Here is a 21,598-nt window from a genome sequence, read left to right as displayed (position 1 = left end):
AGTTCCTCAACAGAAGAAGCATTTGTCTGGAGTGTCTTTTCAGAAGCAACATTTTGCTGTAGTAACTTTTGTCTATTAAGTGAGTGTTGACTCTGGGGTATAGCTCTTCGAAGTGGTGTAACCTTGGCCTCTGTCTTCACAGACACATAACTATGAAATGGTTCTAAGCTTGCTCTTGTATAACCGGTTGTCTCCTCAGGCACATTTTGTAGGGCATTTTCTGAACCGCCTTGGTGATCTTCATTGTTCTGTAGCTTTTCTTTGGGAGGAAAATGCTTTCTGAGCTGTTTTTTCAAGATGAGAGCTCTGTCCTCCTCTACATGGAGCCAATTGTCGACACAATGCCCGCTGAACTTAGGAAACTTAGGAAAGGGCGCCAAATTCCTGACGACAGAGTTGGGGATATAGCCATCAGGAGCAATGGGCCAGATTATTTTGTCGAGGCGGTTCCTCTGCTTACTGACATAGGAACACCAGATTGTATCCGACAGTTTGGTAGTTGTCATCGCGAATCGCGAGTAAAGAGACCGCAAGCGAACAATCACGCTGTAAAAGTCTGCGAGGAATCGCTACAAAATGTATGCACTGTTACTATGACGTCATAGCATTGAGACGTCACACATTCCAAAGCGCGCTTGTTTAAATAAGCTAAGCTTTAAAAGTAAACAACACGTTTAAAACAAAATTACAATTTTCAGCACAGATTAGGCTACCGCATTAAAATGATTTGATACGTAATGTTGAATGAGCAACCTGTTTTTAGACGCACATGTAAGCCGGAATATCGGACCGGATCGGCACTGTCTGTCAAATAAGTTGGAAAATATTAAAATATATTAAATATAAAAAAAAATAGCTAAAATATTAGCTATTATTGTTATTATTATTTCTTATAAATAATACTGAAAGGCCTACTATTGTTGTTGCTGTTAATGCACAGAAATAATATGATTACTGATGCTGTCAAAATCGACGTCTTGGTATAGCCTACACGTTTCATGGAAACATTGAAATTTGATGATGATAAAAACGAAAAAAGTTCTCAAAAGACTATTTTTTTAAGATTGATATATATATATATTATAATATCTTGTATAAAGCGTGTATAGGAACCTACCAATCAATCAACTGGATATTTACTTGTCTGTTTGTCTGTAATTCTCTATAAGGTAAGCTCCAAAAAAGACTAATACGCAGAAACCCACATAAAGGTTGTCCTCATTTTAGATAAAATTGGAGATTAGATCAAATTAGATAATTGGTGGAATTTTTCTTTTTTTTAAATGTAACAAAATCATTAGATGCAAATACAATCATAAACAATCAGCTACAATAGGCATATACTTCGCAAGGAGACAATAAAGCACCATTCACCTCATATTCATGCAATTTGGTCCTTGAGTTTGATAGAATCAATGACACAGAATTTAATTTAGGAGCATTTTTCAAATCAATCAACAATTTATAATTATATAATCTATAGCCTACTAATATAGGCCTATACCTATCGTTCTTTTATCAAGAAATACTTTATGCATACATTTTTGAGGACTTTTGAACAGAATTAGAGTTCACTTTATGTTTAGATTTCTATGTAAATCCCACACTGCCCCCTGCAGGCATCAGCGCACTGTCCCATGGCGAAGATGTCAGTCACTATTGGCACCTGGATGGAGATAGTCTGGATGTTTTTCAGCTAAATATTGACACATTTACCTCATCACAGCACACTTATAATCAGACAGCCAGTGTGATAAAGGCAAGGTAACAACCAGAGAGTCTGCATTCAACAATAATATTAATCACTGCAAGCTGAAAAAGAAGTTTTTCATGTGCAAGATAAACAGATATTTCAACTTTATTTTGTCGCATCATAAATTACATTTCCACCACAGTCAGTTATTGCAATACATGCTGATGACCGCAGATGTTTTATAGTGACATGCCAATTAGTAATTCAGCGTATTGTTCCCAAGTAATAATTCAATATTTTCAGAGTATAATCTGAAAAGCAAAGGCTTAACAGTCAAGCTCAACTGAGTGATGAAAATGTTATTTTTCTTGGTAACACATTATATTCTAAAAGTACCTACAGACATTTTCATGTTATGAATCAGGGAGTCATCCATCTAAAAATATAATTTCACTTTTTTATATGAAACTGCTGAACAATGTACATCCTATTAGAGTAACATACAACATATTCATTGCAATGCATATGGTAAATGTTCATTTAGCTTTGAAGGCCCAAATGGGTAATCAGTATTAGTAGTATTAGTAGTAGTAGTAGTAGTAGTAGTAGTAGTGTTTATTAGTAATAGTGCGTATTAACATGTTTTTATTTTTTTGTTAAAGGGATAGTTCACCCAAAACTGAAAATTAGCCCATGATTTACTCAAGGTGTATATGACTTTCTTCTTTCAGACGAATACAATTGGAGTTATATTAAAAAATGTCCTGGCTCTTCATCCGAAGGCCTTTATTAACCCCCCCGGAGCCGCGTGGAGCACTTTATCATGGATAGATGTACTTTTATGGACTTCAAAACAGAAACAGCCGTTCACTGCCACTATAAAGTTTGGAAGAGCAAGGACATTTTTTAATATAACTGATTATATTTGTCTGAAAGAAGCAAGTCATATACACCTAGGATGACTTGAGGGTGAATAAATCATGGGCTAATTTGCATTTTTGGGTGAACTAACCCTTTAAGATGGCTTACACTTACAGTAACTAATGTGTGAGTGTATTTAGCAATGACAGAATCAATTCATGTGTGAAAGCAGATGTAGAAAAGGTGTGGAAATGTTGCAGTTCTTGACATTTAAGCCCCAGTAAAACGTCTCCAGCAGCCTATTTGGCACTGAGGTCCACCACGAGATGCTGGTACGCCATGGTCTTTCCTTTAAAACTGGCCGCTAACAGAATATCCTTATTGTCAACAGACACCAGACTGAACCCTCGAGGCGCCAGCATGTTCAGTTCCTGAAAGGGCAGGAACCTTTGAGTGAGGTCGTCCCACAGATAGATCCGAGAGAAGGAATAATCGCTCCCCAGCAGAAGGTACTGCCTCACTCCGACGCTGAACGGATACACAGCCATCGAGCCGCGTGACGGCAGGGTTTGGATCTCCACGAAGCGCTGGCTTTCCCAGCGCAGGATCTTCGAGTCTCCTATGAAGCGCGTGAGGCAGAGATACAGCACTTTTCGCACCCAGAAGTGCTTCACCATCTGCACGTCGCCTGAATCTGTAATCTGCGAGTGGTAGAGGAACTGGCGTTGGCTGCGGTTCCACTGATACACCACCGGGGGCTGCGAGGAGCTGGAGAGGATGAGGCGAGGTTTGCCGTCCACCTCGAGGAAGTCGATGTGAGTGTCTCTGTGCCAGGGATGGAGAGACTGGTGTGAGTAAAAGCCGTTGCTGTTCCAGCGGTACAGGCTGGTGGAACCGGCTTTGGAGCTGTCGACCACAGCAAAATACCAGTCGCCTTCAATCTGGAAAGTTTCGATGAAGTTGGGTTTACGGACACGGGTGGTGTCGATGTCCTGGATTTTGACGAAACGCAATGGACCTTCCTCCCATCTGACAACAACAACGGTATGTCATAATAAGAATAGATGATGATATATACATGCAAATATTATATAAATCTAACTCTTTGAGGTATTGAAATAAGGTGCATTCAGTAGTTTGCTGATAATTGAAAATGTTTTACACATTAAAAAATAAATTAGGCCCTGTTTACACCTGGTATTCGTAGTATAATGTTCGTTTGTGTGTTATACACGAACAATTATTAAAATTCATTAAAAATTAACTATAAATAAAGCAAAAAATAAAACTGACACAAGATCAGTAAAAAAACATGAGACACTCGTTGATGGGTTAACTGCGGCGAAATGTTGAAACAAAGTCCGAACCAATGATTCCAAACAAAAGATACGCAAATGCTTCATGAAGCAGTGTTGTGAATGTGCCCATCACTACAGTCGAGTCCATAACAAAAATAGTGCACATAGACATACTTGTAGATGTGTGATCCTCCAAAGAGCTGAGCCACAACCATGTAGAGAGTGTTGTTGATAACCACAGGTTTACAGTAGACAGCAGAACGAGCTGGAAAGGCACATAAAGTACATATTAAATCATTATGTTTTGATAATCTTGTCATTCTTTAAAGAAGTTCACTTATTTTGATGTGTTGACTCGCATACTAAAGCACATGTGAAGGACTTTTTAATTATGATTTTCACCGTAGTGTGCGATATAACATTTAAAGTAAATATATTTTAAATGTACTAAATTGCAATCACAAATATATTTAAAAGCATGACATGCAAGTATATTTTAGTTTACCATGAATGCTGGTCTGTACATTCGGCAGTACACTTTAACCATATTTCAAAGACAATATAAGTAATTGAGAAATTACATATGAAGTCCTACTGAAGTAAACTACAATACATTTTCATTTAAGTGCAATTAACATGCAATTAATTGTCTGAAAAGATTACACTGCGATTACACTCTCGTGAAACAAGATTTTGTGTAAAAGGTTGGGAACCACTGCTTCGGAGAATATCCCCATTTTCTTTTCTTTTTTTTTTTGCATTGGTTCTACCTACTAGATAAGTAGTTTGATATGATCAAATAATCAAAAAATCGAATAACAGCTGACGTTTGACTTACATGTGATGTTGTAATGTGTCTTGAAAAGCATGTCCACATGATCCCAAATGAACACGGTGCAGATTCCTGTGTTGGGCTGAGCAAAAACGGTGTACTGGTCATTGTTAAACTCGTATGACTCCACAGACAGAGACTGGAACGAGTATACCTCATATACTGCAAAATCTGGATCAGAAGAACGTTTCATATTAGTTAGTGTATATTGTAAGTTCTTTTTTTTTTTACCATTTTAAAATCCACCTTATTTTAAATGGTCCTGCGGTGTGACATGATTTATTTACAAAAAGACTACATGCAATTTTTGTAAATAATACATCTAAAAAAATTTTTTTTTTAAACATTTCCAATTTTTCTATAATTAGTATACATGCATCATATAAAAAATACATATATGTATTTTTTTATATGATGCATAAAAATCAGAAACATTTTGTTAAATAATTTATAAATATAAATGTAAATGTATTTATAATTGTATTATAGCATGTCACAACACAGGACAATGCAGAAACTGTTTGAAATTTCATGCCAACTACCCAGATACACTACATGGCCAAAGGAATGTGGACATTTATTATCAAAGTCAATGCCTTCTACTAGATGTTGGATCATGGATGCAGGAGGGTCTGGCTCTCTGGCTCTAATTCATCCTCAAAGGTGTTTGGTTCTGGGCTTTGTGCAGACCAGTGAAGGCTATTTTTTTTTTTGTAGCCTGGATTTTGTATAAAGGTTCATTTTCAAGCTGAAAAAATAAAATAAAAAAATCTCCCCAAACTGTTGCGACAAAGTTGAAAGAGGAGAATGAGTGCTGCAGGAATGAGTCCTAAAACCTGGAAATGAGTTCGCAATTTAGCACTTCCGTCAGGGCCACTCTTGATTGACAATATTAGCATATAGTTTGGATTGGCGGTCTGGTTCTGTTCTGGGCAAGATGCCCATCCATGCAGCCAAGACTGAATAAGAGCAGGGAGAGCAGCGATAAACCCCCTTAGGGTAAACAGAACAGTATTGCAGATATCATTAATGTTCAATAAATGTACAACATAATTCGAGAAAAATGAGTCTGATTCGAAGAGGAATATCAGAAGGCCAAGTCCTTACTGGACGAGAGGTGGAGCTGGGGATGAGGGAGGCTAATTCGATCCTGAGCAACACGATAAAGCTGCTGATAATACTGAATGGGCCTTATGTATGGATGCTGTGAGAGGCGTCGTATTGCTATAGGTACAGCCGAGTCAGCTGACGTGACCTGCCAGAACTAACGCCTATGCTTGATTTCCGCTTCCGTCATCCCAAGGTCAATGGGTTTTTGGTTGAATGCCTGAAATAAGCTCAAGATATTTTCATGTTTTATTCTACGAAGTAACCTACATCAGTAATACCCCACTCCATTTTTTGTTGCTAACAAGTGTCTACGCAGGACTAGAGAGGGTATGGGGGCACTAAACCTCTGAACAGGTAAACTCAACTACTCACTAGTCGCTTTCACAGCCTTGTTGTGTTTATAATCACGCTCTATTCTAACTATCCAACTTGTAGATTTTAAAGGGCTCATGAAATCGGGTCGGCTCTGTGATTGGTATGAAGCTGGATACACTGGTGATGGTGGCAGAGAGGAGGACACTGGATAAACTGTTGGACATTATTGACAATGTTAGCCACCCTCTGCACACCATCATCAGCACTCAGAGGAGCCGGTTTAGTGGAAGGCTGCTCCTTCCCAAGTGCCGGACTAACAGACTTAAGGACTCCTTTGTCCCTCATGCTATCAAACTATACAACTCCTCACTTGGGGGGAGGAGGAAATAGGGCAGAGAGGATAACACAACACAAGACAATACAATACATATACATATACACATACATACACACATATATATACACCTGGACTTATATTATGCTTGGTCACTATATCATCATATCACTATAACATTGGACTCAACATTGACTCTTTTTAAAATAATTTATGATTATGAATGTTATATGTATGTAAATTTATACTGTTTGTATTGTTAAATTTTGTATTGTTTGAAATTTGTACTGTTTTTTTTTTTTTTTTTTTTTTTTTTTTTTTTTTTCTTCTTGCTAAAACTGTAGCTGGAACTTTTAATTTCCTTGCGGGAGTCATCCCAAAGGATTAATAAAGATAAGTCTAAGTCTAAGTCTAAGTCTAGTCTAAATGCATTTTCATATCTTTATATTATGTTTCTGGAGGTTAGCTGATGACGTTAGCAAAGTTGTTTTGCACCATAAAAGTTTAAATATCTTACATCTTCTAGAAACTGCCGTGAACTTTAATGCCAGTCTTGGTTGAGAAAGAAAATGCATGTGTATCGGTATATTGGACCGGTGCATTCACTCTTAAAGTGGCAGTGGCCTAATATTCCTGCTGCTGTCTGTGTTTTTAATGTTAATCAAACAATAAAAGACAAAGAAAATCACTCGCTGCTCTTGACTGAATAACTTTTGTAACTTTAATAAAAATGAATCTATATTTAATTTATTCAGTGAAGACTGTGAAATGTTATTTTACATTTGATTCCTTTATTCAATTTCTGTTCCTGAAAATTACTGTTAGACCTCTCTGAAAAATGTAATTTTGTTTAATTTGTGTTTTTTTCTATTTTATATATTTATCTATTATTTGTTCTTATTTTATTACTGACTATTTACTTGTCTTTAATAATATGTGAAATTTATATTAGTCTAGTATGTTTTGCTGTGGTATCAACTTATTTATTTATTACTTTTGTGGTGGGGCCAGTGAAAATTTTGGCAGAGCAAGTAAAGATGTGAACCACTGGCCCAACCGTGCCAGTAGCGTTGACCCCTGATCATAAACTTTTGTTGGTCACAAAGCTTATTTTCTGCAAAAATGGAAAAGCTAATGGAAAAATCCTGTATTGGCTTTTTCTCTAGAGAACCAGGGTGATGCGAACTTCCATGTCGGGCTACGAAAATACGTTTTCAGTTGAATTAAGGAGCCTTGAATTTGAAGCGGGTGCCCTTATACTTTTGACCATGTAGAGTACCTATATTTCACAGAATTACAGATCTCAAATAGCATGTGCTAAGAGTATGTGAGTGGCCTTACCTGCACTTATGCAGTTGAAGTCGCGTGGCGTGAGGTCGTGGATGCGTCGACCCTGGAACTCAAAAGGACTGGCGCAGTATATGGCTGGAACAGAGGTGTTGGTCTTCTCCATCCAGTCAACCAACCATTTGATCTTACAGTCACAACGAAACGAGTTCCCTCGCAGGTCTCTGCCAAGAGTGGAGAGAGGAATAAACACATACACAAGAGATACAAAAATACATGAATGTTCCTATTTAAAGATTAACTCTGATCTGTGAGGTTTTGTTTAGTACAGAGGTTTTCAAACGGATGTGTGGAAAGTTAGAGAAAAAATATTTTATACAAAATGTTTAACAGAACATGCATATATGTTTGTTTTTTGGTTTTTAAAGTCATTTAGCTTTAGTACACTCAATTACTAGCTACTCATTTTATTTTGGAAACATTTTGCCTTTATAATATAACACGTACTATTTTTCACAGACATGTAAGGATATAGCGTATTTGAGTAAGACAGTCCCTCACAGGGGAACTATCATATTTGGGTATATGGTGCACATACAGGTCTGTGAGGATGTCCAGGTGTTTGAAGAGATCTCTGGGAAGAACTTGCAGGTTGTTGTTGGATATAGACCTGATACGGAGAAAGAGGAGAGAAGAACATTCAAATCAGAGAGACGTCACATGACCTATTTATCATGATTCATACCTCTATTCTTCAATCTGATCTATAAGGTACAATGAATGACACATTCGACTCAGTCGATACAATGACATATTAGAAGCACACTGTGAATTACAATTATTCTCTGAATATTCAAGACTGTGGGATGGACCATATATGAAGGTTTTCTATTCCAAATGAGTCTGAACCCTTTTTTTTCTGATTTGTGTTTCTCAAGACAAACCTCAGATAACATTAATCAATAGAAATTAATTGAAAAGGTTGGCCACCCTGAAATCCATTGTAGAAGTCACACAATGACGTTACACTATGTAGGCCTTAATAATAATGTTAAAAAAAATAATTTAAACTGGTCATTTAATTCATGTTTAGAATAATTTCTGAAATTAAAGTTACACAATTTTACAATAATTTTACCGTTTATTTATGTTTTATTTTAGTATTTTAACTTTTGTTTATTTCATTTGGCAACTGCTTTTCTTTATCTATTTTTTATCCGTTTCAAAATTGAATGGAAAAAAAGAAGATAAATGTCATATTTTTGTGGAAAATGGATAAAGAAAAGCAATTGCAAATGCCATTTAAATGTTGCATTTAAAATGTATAAATTGATTATTTATTGTTAAACTTAACTACATTTTTAAACATGAATAAATAATCACTTCTTAATGCATCTATGCTGTACATCAATTTAAAAAAAGTAACATATTTATAAATGTATTTATTATTTTTGCATTAATACACTGATAATTGACTCCTTAAAGCAATACATACAGATGTGTCAGAGACTTCAGTCCTCTGAATGTGTGCTTTGACAGGGTTTGGATGTCGTTGTTCTCAATAAATCTGTGAGGAAAGTAGGGTGAGAAAAGAATATGGGAATTAAATTAGCATTAATAAGACATGTCAATGAATTCAACCAACAACTCATTTGTCATACAGCCACAAAGTGAAATATTTGCAGGTGATGTCATTAAAAAGATGTAGGTACTGTGTGGTATTTGAGATAGAAAGATAAAAGATCAGGACAGGGATATTAATCAAATGGCAGCTTCTCTCCCTCCCTATTTATTGTAATAAACTGTACGGCTAAATGCAAGCAGCCTGTTCCCTGATGGATTGAAGAGTCGCAGCGTTCAGGAAGACGATGCCCATCTCCCTCTGCAAACCTTGCCGCATTCGCCTTGTTTAAAGCTTTTAGCTTAATGACAGTGAGATTGTGGGCGTTTTCATTAATGCTAAAAGCTTTCTGCAATAGCAAGTTCTTCACTCTCTCTCTCTCTCTCTCTCTCTCTCTCTCTCTCTCTCTCTCTTTCTCTGTAGTCGTTGAGCTGCCAGTGCTTTAGTCTGAAAGACAACGCTACCTGAATTTTAAGAAGGATTCACAGGAAACAGCACAACTTGCATGAAGATGAAAGATGCACACACACACACACACACACACACACACACACACACACACACACACACACACACACACTCACACACACACGTTATATTAGTGAGGACTTCACATATTCTTCCACTGAGTTTATAACAGGTTAATGATTTATAAACATGTTTTGGCCGATTTATATGCATTTTTAACCTCACTATGTCCTCACTAGTCATTTGTCATAATATTTCACTGTATAAGTGAGGACATTTGGCCCTCACAAGTATAGCCAAACTTGTACTCTCAGACACACACACACACACACACACATTTTCCATTTATCTCAGTGGTTATCTCAGTCATATATATATTGAGCTAGAATTCACAATTACTTTTGAGCAGCTGCTATGGAAGAAATGTGCTTTTTGAGCATCTACCAAATAACCTGTAAAGGAAAGCAGTTTTTATCAGCTTTATCATTTACAGAAACGACCATAAAATCTCTGGTGCATCGATATGAATTTGGCACATCCTCCAGCAGGAGGCTTATCTGTTGATTCAGCATTGTGAAAAGCAAAACGCAGAAAAAAAGGGTTATCAAATTCTAACTGACAGTGGAGGAAGAAAGAGAAACAGATAGAGAGGAAGACTGAGAGAAAACAAGGGGGACTTATCATAATTCAAGAAAAGGCAAGACTAGTGTTTTATTTCATATAGCTTTTTGTGGTTGGGAAAGCTAATTATCTCATATCAGAATCTGTCAGGTAAATGTTCTGGCAGATGTTCACTGTCAATGGCTGTGCAAATGATCCCTGATAATTAAACATTAGCTTTCAAACTTGATTTTATGAGAAACATTTTGTATGAACATTACATGTCAATGTCTGGCTTATAATGAGCAAATCCTTTCAAAACCCCTGAGGAAGATGATCTTAATATAGAAGAACAGAAAATGAATTCTACTCTAACATTAATTTTTTTGCTCTTTCTTGTGAGCAAAATCCAGTGAAAATATCAGAATAAATCACACTTACAATGCAGCAGAAGATATCCTGAAACATCTAATCTGTCAATCTGGACAAGTGATCAATCCTCCCACCCATCAACACACTCATCTATCTTTAGTCAACCATCGATTAGGCCATCCATCCATTCCTGATCCATCCATCCATCCATCAAGCAAACATACTTACAGGTATTGCAAGTGTCCAAGTCCAGCAAAAGCATCATCAGAAATCAGAGAGAATGTGTTTGAGTTCAACAGCCTGTGCAGAACGAGAAAAGAGTGACAAAGATGAGAGTTTGCACTTTCACTGAGCTACAGATCACAAAAACATTTCTGTCAAGACAACTATAGGAGTATTTGGCACAGTAATGGATATGACAATGTTGATATATTTGGTCTTGGCAGAATAGATCTACTGCTGTAGTTTATTGCTTCTGCCAATACACACACGACACACTGCTGTGAACAAGTAAGACACGCTGCTGCTGTATAATGTAACCAGGGTTTGAATTTAACGTTTTCACTCACCAGCCAATTTGGTTACTATTTTATTTTTAGTTTATTTTTATAAAATTTGGATTTCATTTCATACATTCATTTCTTATTCAAACAAATTCTTATTAAAAAAAAAATCCTGTCACCCAGCCATCTCCTCCCTTCCTCTTTCATCCTCATCACCAAAAATGTATTTGAGGTGGACAGATCAAAACAGTAAAAAGATGATTCTGCGCAATACGCTCTATTTAATATATCATGATGAAATCACAAGTTGAGTGTTTGCACTAAATCTGCGCAGATTTGCCGTACACGAACTTCCTCAGCAACGTGAGTATAAAGTGTTAAGTAAATTAAGTAAGTGTTAATTTTGGCAGCCATTTTTTATTTAGTCTTAGTCTTCATCTTCAGATGAAAATTGGTCTTAGTCACATTTTAGTCATTTTGTCTTTCATAGTTTTAGTCTAGTTTTGTCGACGAAAAGTCATTGCATTTTTTGTCAAGTTTTAGTCATTACTTTTAGTCAAACTGCAGTTACTGACATTAATTTTGGTAGCTATTTTATATGTAGTCTTTAGACAAAAAATGTCATTATAATTTTTCTCTATAGGACAATTCAATTAAAATCAAATCAAATCAAATCAAGTATATTTGTATAGCGCTTTTCACAATACAGATTGTATCAAAGCAGCTTCACAGTATTAAAATAAAATAATACAACAAAGTTTGTTTCTAGTGGAATTTATTGATTGATAGAATAAAATTAAATATCCCCAAAATATCCCCAACTGAGCAAGCCAAAGGCAACAGTGGCAAGGAACCGAAAAACTCCATCAAGTGACCTAATGGTGTCCTAAAACTCCATCAGGTGACCTAATGGAGAAAAAAAAAACCTTGGGAGAACCCAGGCTCAGTCAGGGCCAGTTCTCCTCTGGCATTTATGAACTAGAGGCCGGATTGTAGTTTGAAACTGTGAGATTAACAATATTATATGAATGCCTGGCTGAAAAGATGCGTCTTTAATCTAGTTTTAAACTGGGAGAGTGAGTCCGAGCAACGAACAGTATCAGGAAGACTATTCCAGAGTTTTGGAGCCAAATGTGAAAATGCTCTCCCTCCTTTGGTGGATCTGGATATCCTAGGTATGACCAAAAGCCTTGAATTTATTGATCTTAAAGAGCGCGATGGATTATAGGGCGATAGAAGATCCGTTAAATAGACTGGAGCTAAGCCGTTTAGGGCTTTATAAGTCAGTAGCAATACCTTGTAATTAATACGGAACTTTATAGGTAACCAATGTAGTGATGATAAAATCGGTGTTATATGATCATATTTTCTTGATCTAGTAAGAACTCTAGCAGCTGCATTTTGAACTAACTGTAGCTTGTGTATTGAGGATGCAGGACAACCGGCTAATAAAGCATTACAGTAATCTAGTCTCAAGGTCATGAATGCATGAACTAACTTTTCTGCATCAGAAACTGATAGCATATTACGTAGCTTAGCAATGTTTCTAAGGTGGAAAAAGGCTGTTTTTGTAACATATGAAATATGATTTTCAAAAGACAGGTTACAATCGAGTATAACACCCAGGTCTTTTACTGTAGAGGATAAAGTAACAGGACATCCTACGATGTCAAAGTTGTATTGTGAGAGGTTCTGTGGGCGGTTTTTTGAACCGATAAGTATTACCTCTGTCTTGTCTGGATTTAATAAAAGAAAATTACGCGTCATCCAATCTTTTATATCTTTAACACACTCTGTCAATTTGGATAATTTAGCGTTTTCATCCGGCCGTGATGAAATATATATTTGAGTGTCATCAGCATAACAATGGAAACTAATTCCATGTTTCCTTATAATATTTCCAAGTGGCATCATATATATTGAGAATAACAGAGGGCCCAACACAGATCCCTGCGGCACTCCATAGTTTACTGGAGTTATGATCGATTTTTCTCCATTTAAATTAAGCTTATGAGAAATTTGAATGAACAGGCTGTATTGACATTGCACTCTTTAGCAGTAGCACTTGTGCAATTCTACATATCCCTTTTCCTTAGGGCTGGTACCCTTTAATCGATTTTTCCAGTTATTTTTTTACCTTTATAAATACCTTTATAAAATAAATAATGCTTTGATGGTAAAAACGAAGTGATACTTTTAAATATTAAATTAAAATCGCCAGTAGGTGGTGGTAAGTCACTATCTTTATGAGTGAGTCATGAGTCATTCATTATTCAGTAATGAAGCAAGTGGCTGTATTTGTATTTATGAACGGATCATTAAATCTCACGATTCGTTCAAAGCTACAGATTCGTTCAACAAATGTAGTACATCACTTAATGTTACCCTTTTGTTTGTTGAACTGTTGTATCAATGTCACATTTAAAATTGTGTGAATATTCGGGAAACATTGCATTCTTGCTCGTATAATATGATCAACATTAAAAACAATAACTCACACAGGGTATGTTTTTGTATCGAAGAGAGTTTTAATGGCAAATATCAATGCAAAGTCTGTGTCTATATTGTTCTTCATGCTAGTAAGTGTTAAATCCCAACTTTTACAAAGTTATATTGTCGAGAACAGCACTAATGTAGTGCGATTTGCTGGCTTGTGTGGATGCAGTCAGTTTTGACCATAGACAGTATATAAACTGGACACAGCGACCCCATTGGATTCAACGGAGACTAGTGAAGTCATTTAGAAGCTTTCACTTCCTGGGGGTCGAGCGTACTGCGCAGACTCAAACTGAGCTTGACGACGTAGATGTGACGTGAGTAACCCGTCTGTCTTCTAGTAGCTGTGCCAAGAGAAATCTGAATCATTCCCTTCTGAAACTTGCAGAGACGGAGAGCGTGAGTAGGAGGTGTCCATGAGCTAGGAGCAGGAGCCACTTTTGCTAAGTATCCTGATTAATTACTTTGTCATTTTGCCTCCACGTCCCCCCGATTGCCTGCGAGCTTCTCCTCCTGTCCATACGGTAATCTCTCTACTGTGCAACAGAAAGTCGCGTGGTTATGACGCAATCGTTAGCCTATTTTTACAAAAACTGCTTCTACGGGGCCATAACGTAAGATACAAGGTAATGAAGCCTTTTATGCATTGTCGTGTTTCTTTAGAAATAAATAATGGACAAATGGAGTTTTTAAACGCCTCAGATGTAAAGTTATTCGCTGTTAAAGTGACGCCAAAATGAATGGGAGTCAATGGGATGCTAACAGCAGGTGGGGGTCCGCTAGCCAATGGGGGCGCCCGGGGGTGGTACGGAAATCGAGCGCTCAATTACCCCCCTGGTTTTGACCACGAAAGACGAGGAAATTTGATTGGATGTCATGTAGCGATATTTACGGCATTTTATTTTAAGGTGGAGTAGAATTAAATGAACAGCAAAACTCAGCATTTTGTTCGCGTAAGTTTCCCCGTCACCCCACGTACCTCAGTTTGAGAACCACTGCGGGATATCAGCCTGCATTTTGATCGCAGATTTAGTCGCACAAATAGGCAGCACAAGCGGCTCGTGAGAGATGTCGTTCATGAACGATCCGTCACGTGACAAATGAACGAAAGACTCGGAAGGTAATTATTTATGTTCCCTGTAAATTATTTTTGACTGCATTATAATGATTTCTTAATTCAGAATATAATCAAGATTGCGTAGGTGGATGTGTTCGGGGAATTTGCCTGTTAAAAGTATAACATTTAAAGCCCCTTAAATGAACGAAATAACTCCAAAAAAAAAGATTTGTTCATTTTGATGAACGAAATCGAACAAGAGAGTCAGTAAAATTATCCAAACTTCCCATAAGCCAGTTTACTTGTCTGTGTTTTCAGATCACATCTTCGCTTCCTCAGCAGTTGCCGCGCATCTATTGAAAATACCGGGTAGAAAACGTGTTCTTTTAACAGGAAAGCTCTGACTGGGGGTTTAAATCATTGAAATCTGGCAAACGTAAGCATGAACGGTCATAAAAACAGTCTGCAATGTACTGTCTCCTCCTTTATTCGACAAAAAACAAGTGGTTTTGGTCAAGTTTTTATTTTTTTAAACACATTTCAGTCTCGTATTTTTTCGTCAGCGATATTGCATGTGTTGATATAGTCACAGTTATCGTTTAATGACGTGGGTGTCGTCTCTCATCGTCTTGTCTTAGTCAGGGGAATAAAGGTCATCAACGAACATTTTTCGTCATAGTTTTCGTTAACGAAATGAACACTGGTATAAACATAATAAGTAACACGCCAAATTGGCTAGTGATTTGACAGCGTTACCGCCACAGTAGATTTTTACCCGCATATGGCGGGTTGGCAGGTGTTAATTTCAAACCCTGAGTGTAGCGTACATGAATTACCCGTAGCAGATCTATACAGGTGGAGCTGGGGAAGGTGGAGGGTTTCTGAAAGCGTGCTGCACTGCTAAAACAAATGCTACCCAAGTATTTGAAAGTTGTGCAAGCAAGCTGCTGCTGATACAGCATGAACCAATCAGCTGTGCCCTATAGATAATGATGTAATTGCAAGCATATTGAGTCCAGTATAAACATCTCTATTTATGGTTTGAACTAAAAAGTAAAATAATGTGCTCTTCTATGTTCTCTATAGGCTCAAGAGTGAAAGATTATAGTAGATCTTAAATCAAGAACATGAACAGTGATCAATGTTTTAAAACTTAACAGGAAATTCTTGCATTATTGTGCTCCAACTGTACGTATTTACTGATACAACTAAAGCATGTTAAAGGAATGGGAAATTAAGGTTCAACATGTTAAGCTCAATGGACACTGGACAGCATCTGAAATATGCTATTAATCGTGAAAATTATGACATCCTTCAGTTGGTAACAAACAAAAATTATGTTTACAATAATGCACTTGCACATGAATGGGTTACACACAAAAATGTGACAGGAGTTGATATCCCAGTGTCTTGTCCCATTGACTTTCACTGTAAGTGCATTACTGTAAACATGATTTTTGTTGGTTTTCACAAACTGAGGGCTGATTGAGGGGAATTATTTAATGTCACAATCACCGCAGATTAGAGAACTGCACAAAAGCTTTTCAAATGGTTGAAAAGTTGTGTGCAAAATCCTTCTGTTGTTTAAGAACTGTGTCTAATAGATCACAAACATTTAAAGGGCCCCTATTATGGATTTTTGAAAATGACCTTTCATGTAGTGTGTAACATAGCTCTAAGTGAATGAAAACATCCTGCAAATCTGAAAGTGCACCGTATATAAAGTTATTGTCTTTCAAAAACATCATGTCGAGAAGACGCTGTGCTCTATAATGTGAAGGTAAAGCCAGTTTTTTTCACTGCCCAAGGACGAGCATGTGAAGAATCAGTGGTTAAAATTAATCTTTACCACGATATCACAGCAGTATAATCCTAAACTTTTGCTGTGTTCCGTTTATTTTACTGACGACTTCTCAAATCTCTGAGTTCAATGCAGGATTCCCAAACCGCTTGCTCTTGAAAGGTGGTGTTCAAAATACTTAGTTTTGAGTTTTATATTGTGTAGGTCTCCTGCTAACTGGCTAACTCACGTTATCACTGTCTTACTGAAATACTAATCAGTTGTGGACCACTATTACCTATAACTGTGTCTATTATTGCAGATTGTCTGTTGTTCTCACTACTTTGAGGAAATATTTGTTTTATCAACGTTTATGATACATCAGATCATTCACTCTAGAGCTCGGCTAATGTATACATTGCATACATGCACTGTTATTGATACAGTTTCCATGTATTCACCGCAGTATATTAGAAAAATACTCGGTAAATAAATTAGTACAAGTAAAATAATCGGTTTGTTGATGGACATGCACTTGTTAATGCTGATGGTGATGAATTACAGTTGCAACATCTCATATAATGTACCTCAAACTGAGTGGTGTATCACTGAGAAACGTCTTGCTCAAGTCGTACTTGCGGTGGAGGTTTGGGTTCAATAACTAGTTCTTCCAATGTTTCATCATCGGACTCTCGCTCGCATTGATATGGTCAAATCGACGTCATTGTTCAATACTGTGTTTAGTTTACAGTGTAGGAAGCCTCAGGACAGCTGACGTTGTTATGGCAATGGGCGTTTTTGTTTTCGACGCGCTGTACACGGTAGGCCAATCACAACTGAGCTGTCTGGCCAATCAGAGCAGAGTATATCGCGGAAAGGCGGGATTTAGAGAGATTGATTCATCTCACAAGTCGTTTGAGAATCATTGGAAAGGTGGTGATGTGCAAATGTATATTATGAGGAAATTAAACAGTTTTTTTTTTTACCTTGCATGTAAACATGGTGTAGGAGACTCCACAACAACATTAGGAAACTTTAAAATAGCATAATAGGGGCACTTTAAAAGCGGCATTGCCTGAAAGATCACCATGTAAATCTAGTATCACTGCCTGTGGAAATTAAGTAGCCGCAATAAATTCCTGTGGCTGTAAGCACATCTTGCCTATTGGTCTCAAATATCAGTCTGCTTCATGACATCTGGCTATATGAAAATTATTTCAGCAAGGAAAAGAACGAGATGTACAGATTTGATTGCTGCTGACAGTGGATTTTCTGTTACAAAAATATATTTTTCATATAGAAATACACACCAATATATTTTGCAAGCATTGCAAATCTGATATCACAGAATGTGTTTTATTTGTTTACTGATTCAGTGACTAAAGAACTGGCATGCTGTCATTTGAAAACAAACTTCTCTCTTGTGTCTTTCTCACACACACACACAGGGAGGACAGACACACTGTTGTTGTGTGAGTCTGTAAATGGAGGGTCTGTCACTGATACACATCACACTACACACTGCTCAGACATGCAGCTGACAAACACTACAATTATCACTCTCTCTCTTTTCCCTTTCAAACACGCACAGGCCATAATAAGAAAATGCAGAGGAGGGTTATGTGCATCTAGTACTCACAAGAAATGCAGTAGGTGCATGTGGGAAAAAGCTCCTTCAGGAATCTCTGTGAAGGCAGCGTTCACCATAGTCCTGATAAGATAGCAGAAACCATCATCACCATCATCAACACAAATGTAGTTGCTGTTACTGTCATCTTAAAGTAAATGCTCAAAATGTCTTCATAACATCTGAAAATCTCATTTTAAAAGACAGCATGATGTTGATATGTATAGTTGCATGTCTGGTTGCTTTGCTTGGTTCAAGTTGAAAGCGTCCACCCTCAAGTCTATGTATGTCCTAAGATATGATTGGCTACCGCAGTGTACGTATATTGGGTTGTTTTAGCCTGTTTAATTGCCCTCCAGATGGAATTGCCAGGAAGAGTAATAGCACATCTTTATAAAGCCACATAATTTATTATTCAGATGCAAAGCACAAGCTGTGTGGGATAAGTACTTAATATTTAGCACTTTGATATAGGGGTTTGAAACATTTCTAACTCTAAGTATAACACTGGCATTATGATGAATAATTCAGGGATAGAACCACTTTTTTCTAATATGTACATCATTAAAATATAGTAAAAAGTCATTTTAATCTAATTTTGAGGAGTTCTGTTTGGCCTTTTTTTCTAATTGCTCTCCACACCTGAAAGGATCTCACTGTTTAATTATTAGAAACTAGGACACAGATCTTCCTTCCCTTTTATATTCTCAGTCTGAAAATAAGGGCACCATCTGAGTGCTGAACTCTATATGCATGAAAACTTGATAAAATCAGAGGCCTTTATCAAAACTTTCTTCAGAATATAGACTTGAGTATGAGTAAACTCAGATGAAATCCTGTTAATGTAAGTCTTCAAATAGTATGTAATGAAATACTAGGAATGAAAACTTAAGTGAAATTACTAACAAACAGACTGAGGCAAAACTTGAAAATCAATTGATGAAATAATTGGTATCTGTGGTTCTGTTCTCTCAGAGGTGAAGTCTGTAGTGTTGTCAACTCTCTCTGTCTGTTGAAAGGAATAGGTCACCCACATATGAAACTCTCAAAAAGTATAGTCCATTCGACTCTGTATTTCAAGTCTACTCAAGCCATACAACAGATTCTTGTGACGAACAGACTAAAATTAAGTCATTGTTCATTAATAATTCCCCTTCCCCACCACTTCAGATAAATATCATGAGATGAAAATGATCAATGAATAGCAAATATATATAATATATAGGGCAATATATAAAGTTAAATCAACTACTTTACAATGTTTTTTGCCCTTTCGTTGTTTTACAGGCTATATGAACTGTCACTATAGAAAATATGAATATATGACTGTATTATAATGGCATAAATCTGTAACAATAAGGTCCCATTGGTTAATGCATTAACTAATAATGAGCAATACATTTGTTACAGTATTTATTAGTGTTTGTTAATATTAGTTAATACAAATACATCTGTTCATTCTTAATTCATGTTAGCTATAACTAATGTTAACAAGTGGAACCTTATTGTAAAATGTTAATGCTAAACCTTTATGCCAAAAGGAATGACGTCATAAGTCACTTGACGTGACAAAGTTCAACCTATAAATCAATTACTCTAGACAATCCATGTTATGCCGCAGAGAAAAATGGTATATGAGTGCAAAAGCATGGGAAATGATAATATGTTATATGAACAACTTTTCTCTACTTTGAATATAAAGAAATAAAAGGACAGAAGGCATAGATAAACGTGATATTTTCAGTACTCACAGGGAGATGATTCCTGGTGGGAAGCTCTTGGGAATGGCTTTGGTGTCCACGCAGAAGGCACTGTCTTTAGTACAGGAGCAGGTGGCTGGACATCGTGGGATTTTGGAAGGTTTGCGGCCCACCGCGTTCCCAAACATACAGAAAAGCAGCAGGCAAACAGACAGCCGCCAATCTGGCCATCGTAGAGTCCGCCTGGGCCTTGCTTCCACCATCTTCCACCTTCTCTTCTCCTGCTTGAGTCAAGAAACACAGTAGGCTGGAGAGAGGGATCTGTTTTTTATCCTTTCCTTAATAAGAAAACTGCAAGAGAGGAAGCTCCAGAGTGTGAACGGGAGAGGAGGGGAGGTGTTAGGCTCAGAAGAGACTGACAGAGGGAACAGAAAACGAGTGGGCAGTGACTGGTGTTCCCTGGGTGCGTGTATGAGTGTGTATTTGACTGTCTCAGTGTACTCTGCGGTGTTCTCTCTTCTCTCTCTCTCTCTCTGTGGTGCAGCTGTCAGAGCACAGACTGCAGGAGTGTGTCAGCCAGTGCTGCTCCGCACACACTCAGCCTCAGACCAGAGTGCAGCAAAGCTGACAATGAATTATTAACAGTCGCATGGGCCAACACTTAAGCAGTAGTAGGGAATACGGCAGAGAACATAGTGGAGATTGTGAACCAAGATGAAGAAGCAGGGGGTAATGAACAGGTCAGTGGAGGTAACACTAAATAATGTAAAATCCTCATGTTTACGCTTAGGCAAATTTCAAGCAAACCTTCTAGAAATCATGGACATATAAGCACACGCTTTAATGAAAATATTGTCTTCTAGACTAGTGGTTCCCAAGCATGTTGCAGGGGATCCCCCAACAATACATCTAGGATTTTTTCCTTATCTGAGGCTACGTCCACATTAATCCAGATACATTTGAAAACACATCTTTTTTTCTTTATGTTTTGGCCTTTCATCCACACTGAGACTGCATTTTTGTCCAGCAAAAGTTGTCCAGTTTTTTGAAGAATCTCTCCCAAGTGGATGAATTTGAAAATGCAGTTTTCGTGTTGTGGTGTGAACTGTGAATACGGAGGTATCTGAAAACTATGACGCATGTTAGTTAGTCATGTGATGCATATTGTACCTATAGATATCTATGGTTATCCTGCCATAGCTGTGCCTACTATTTATGTTTATAGTCTTGTTAAAGATACATTTCTGTCAGGACCACTCTCATCAAATACGATTGACAATTAGCATACAGTTCAGATTGGCGGTATGGTTCTGTTCTGGGCAATAACTCCCTGCGCATCCATGCAGCCTAGCATGGATAAGAGCAGGGAGAGCAGCAATAACCCCCCTCGGGGTAAACAGAACAGAACCAACATTAATGTATTGCAGATATCATTAATTCAAGATTTTAAAGTACAAGATAATTCTAAAATTTATTCTGATTCAAAGGGAAGAAGAAGCAAATTGCATATTACTGCAACCTGGATGCACCAGAGAGTGGTAAGATATTTTGCTAATAAAATGATCTTGTTATAAGAATGGCATGAAAAAGTCTAGGTTACTAATGTAACCCCTGTTCCCTGAAGGAGGGAATGGAGAACTTATT

The 21,598-nt window shown here is 37.2% G+C and overlaps 1 protein-coding gene across 1 annotated transcript; it reads right to left on the bottom strand.

The window, feature by feature from the left end:
* Window positions 1-1,834: 1,834 nt before the first annotated feature.
* Window positions 1,835-20,553, bottom strand: lgi3 (leucine-rich repeat LGI family, member 3). Its single transcript, XM_084086817.1, has 9 exons — window positions 20,006-20,553; window positions 18,267-18,338; window positions 11,020-11,091; window positions 9,226-9,297; window positions 8,329-8,400; window positions 7,785-7,954; window positions 4,691-4,855; window positions 4,027-4,117; window positions 1,835-3,583 (listed from the first exon to the last, which is right to left on the bottom strand). The coding sequence occupies exons 1-9, from the start codon at window positions 20,215-20,217 to the stop codon at window positions 2,854-2,856; spliced, it is 1,656 nt and encodes a 551-aa protein (XP_083942943.1). The 5' UTR covers window positions 20,218-20,553; the 3' UTR covers window positions 1,835-2,853.
* Window positions 20,554-21,598: the final 1,045 nt, after the last annotated feature.

Source organism: Abramis brama, assembly GCF_963993115.1.
Source record: "Abramis brama genome assembly, chromosome: 16".
In the NCBI taxonomy this organism is placed as follows: Eukaryota; Metazoa; Chordata; class Actinopteri; order Cypriniformes; family Leuciscidae; genus Abramis; species Abramis brama.
The sequence above is the reverse complement of the archived record's forward strand: the minus strand, read 5'-3'. Positions and strand labels throughout refer to the sequence as shown.

Coding starts and splice junctions, on each gene's coding strand:
- lgi3 (XM_084086817.1), bottom strand. CDS start 20,217: ATGGTGGAAGCAAGGCCCAGGCGGACTCTACGATGGCCAGATTGGCGG. Junction 4,856..7,784: donor CTTCAACTGCATAAGTGCAG/GTAAGGCCACTC, acceptor CTTCTGATCCAG/ATTTTGCAGTATATGAGGTA. Junction 4,118..4,690: donor GACACATTACAACATCACAT/GTAAGTCAAACG, acceptor GTGCCTTTCCAG/CTCGTTCTGCTGTCTACTGT.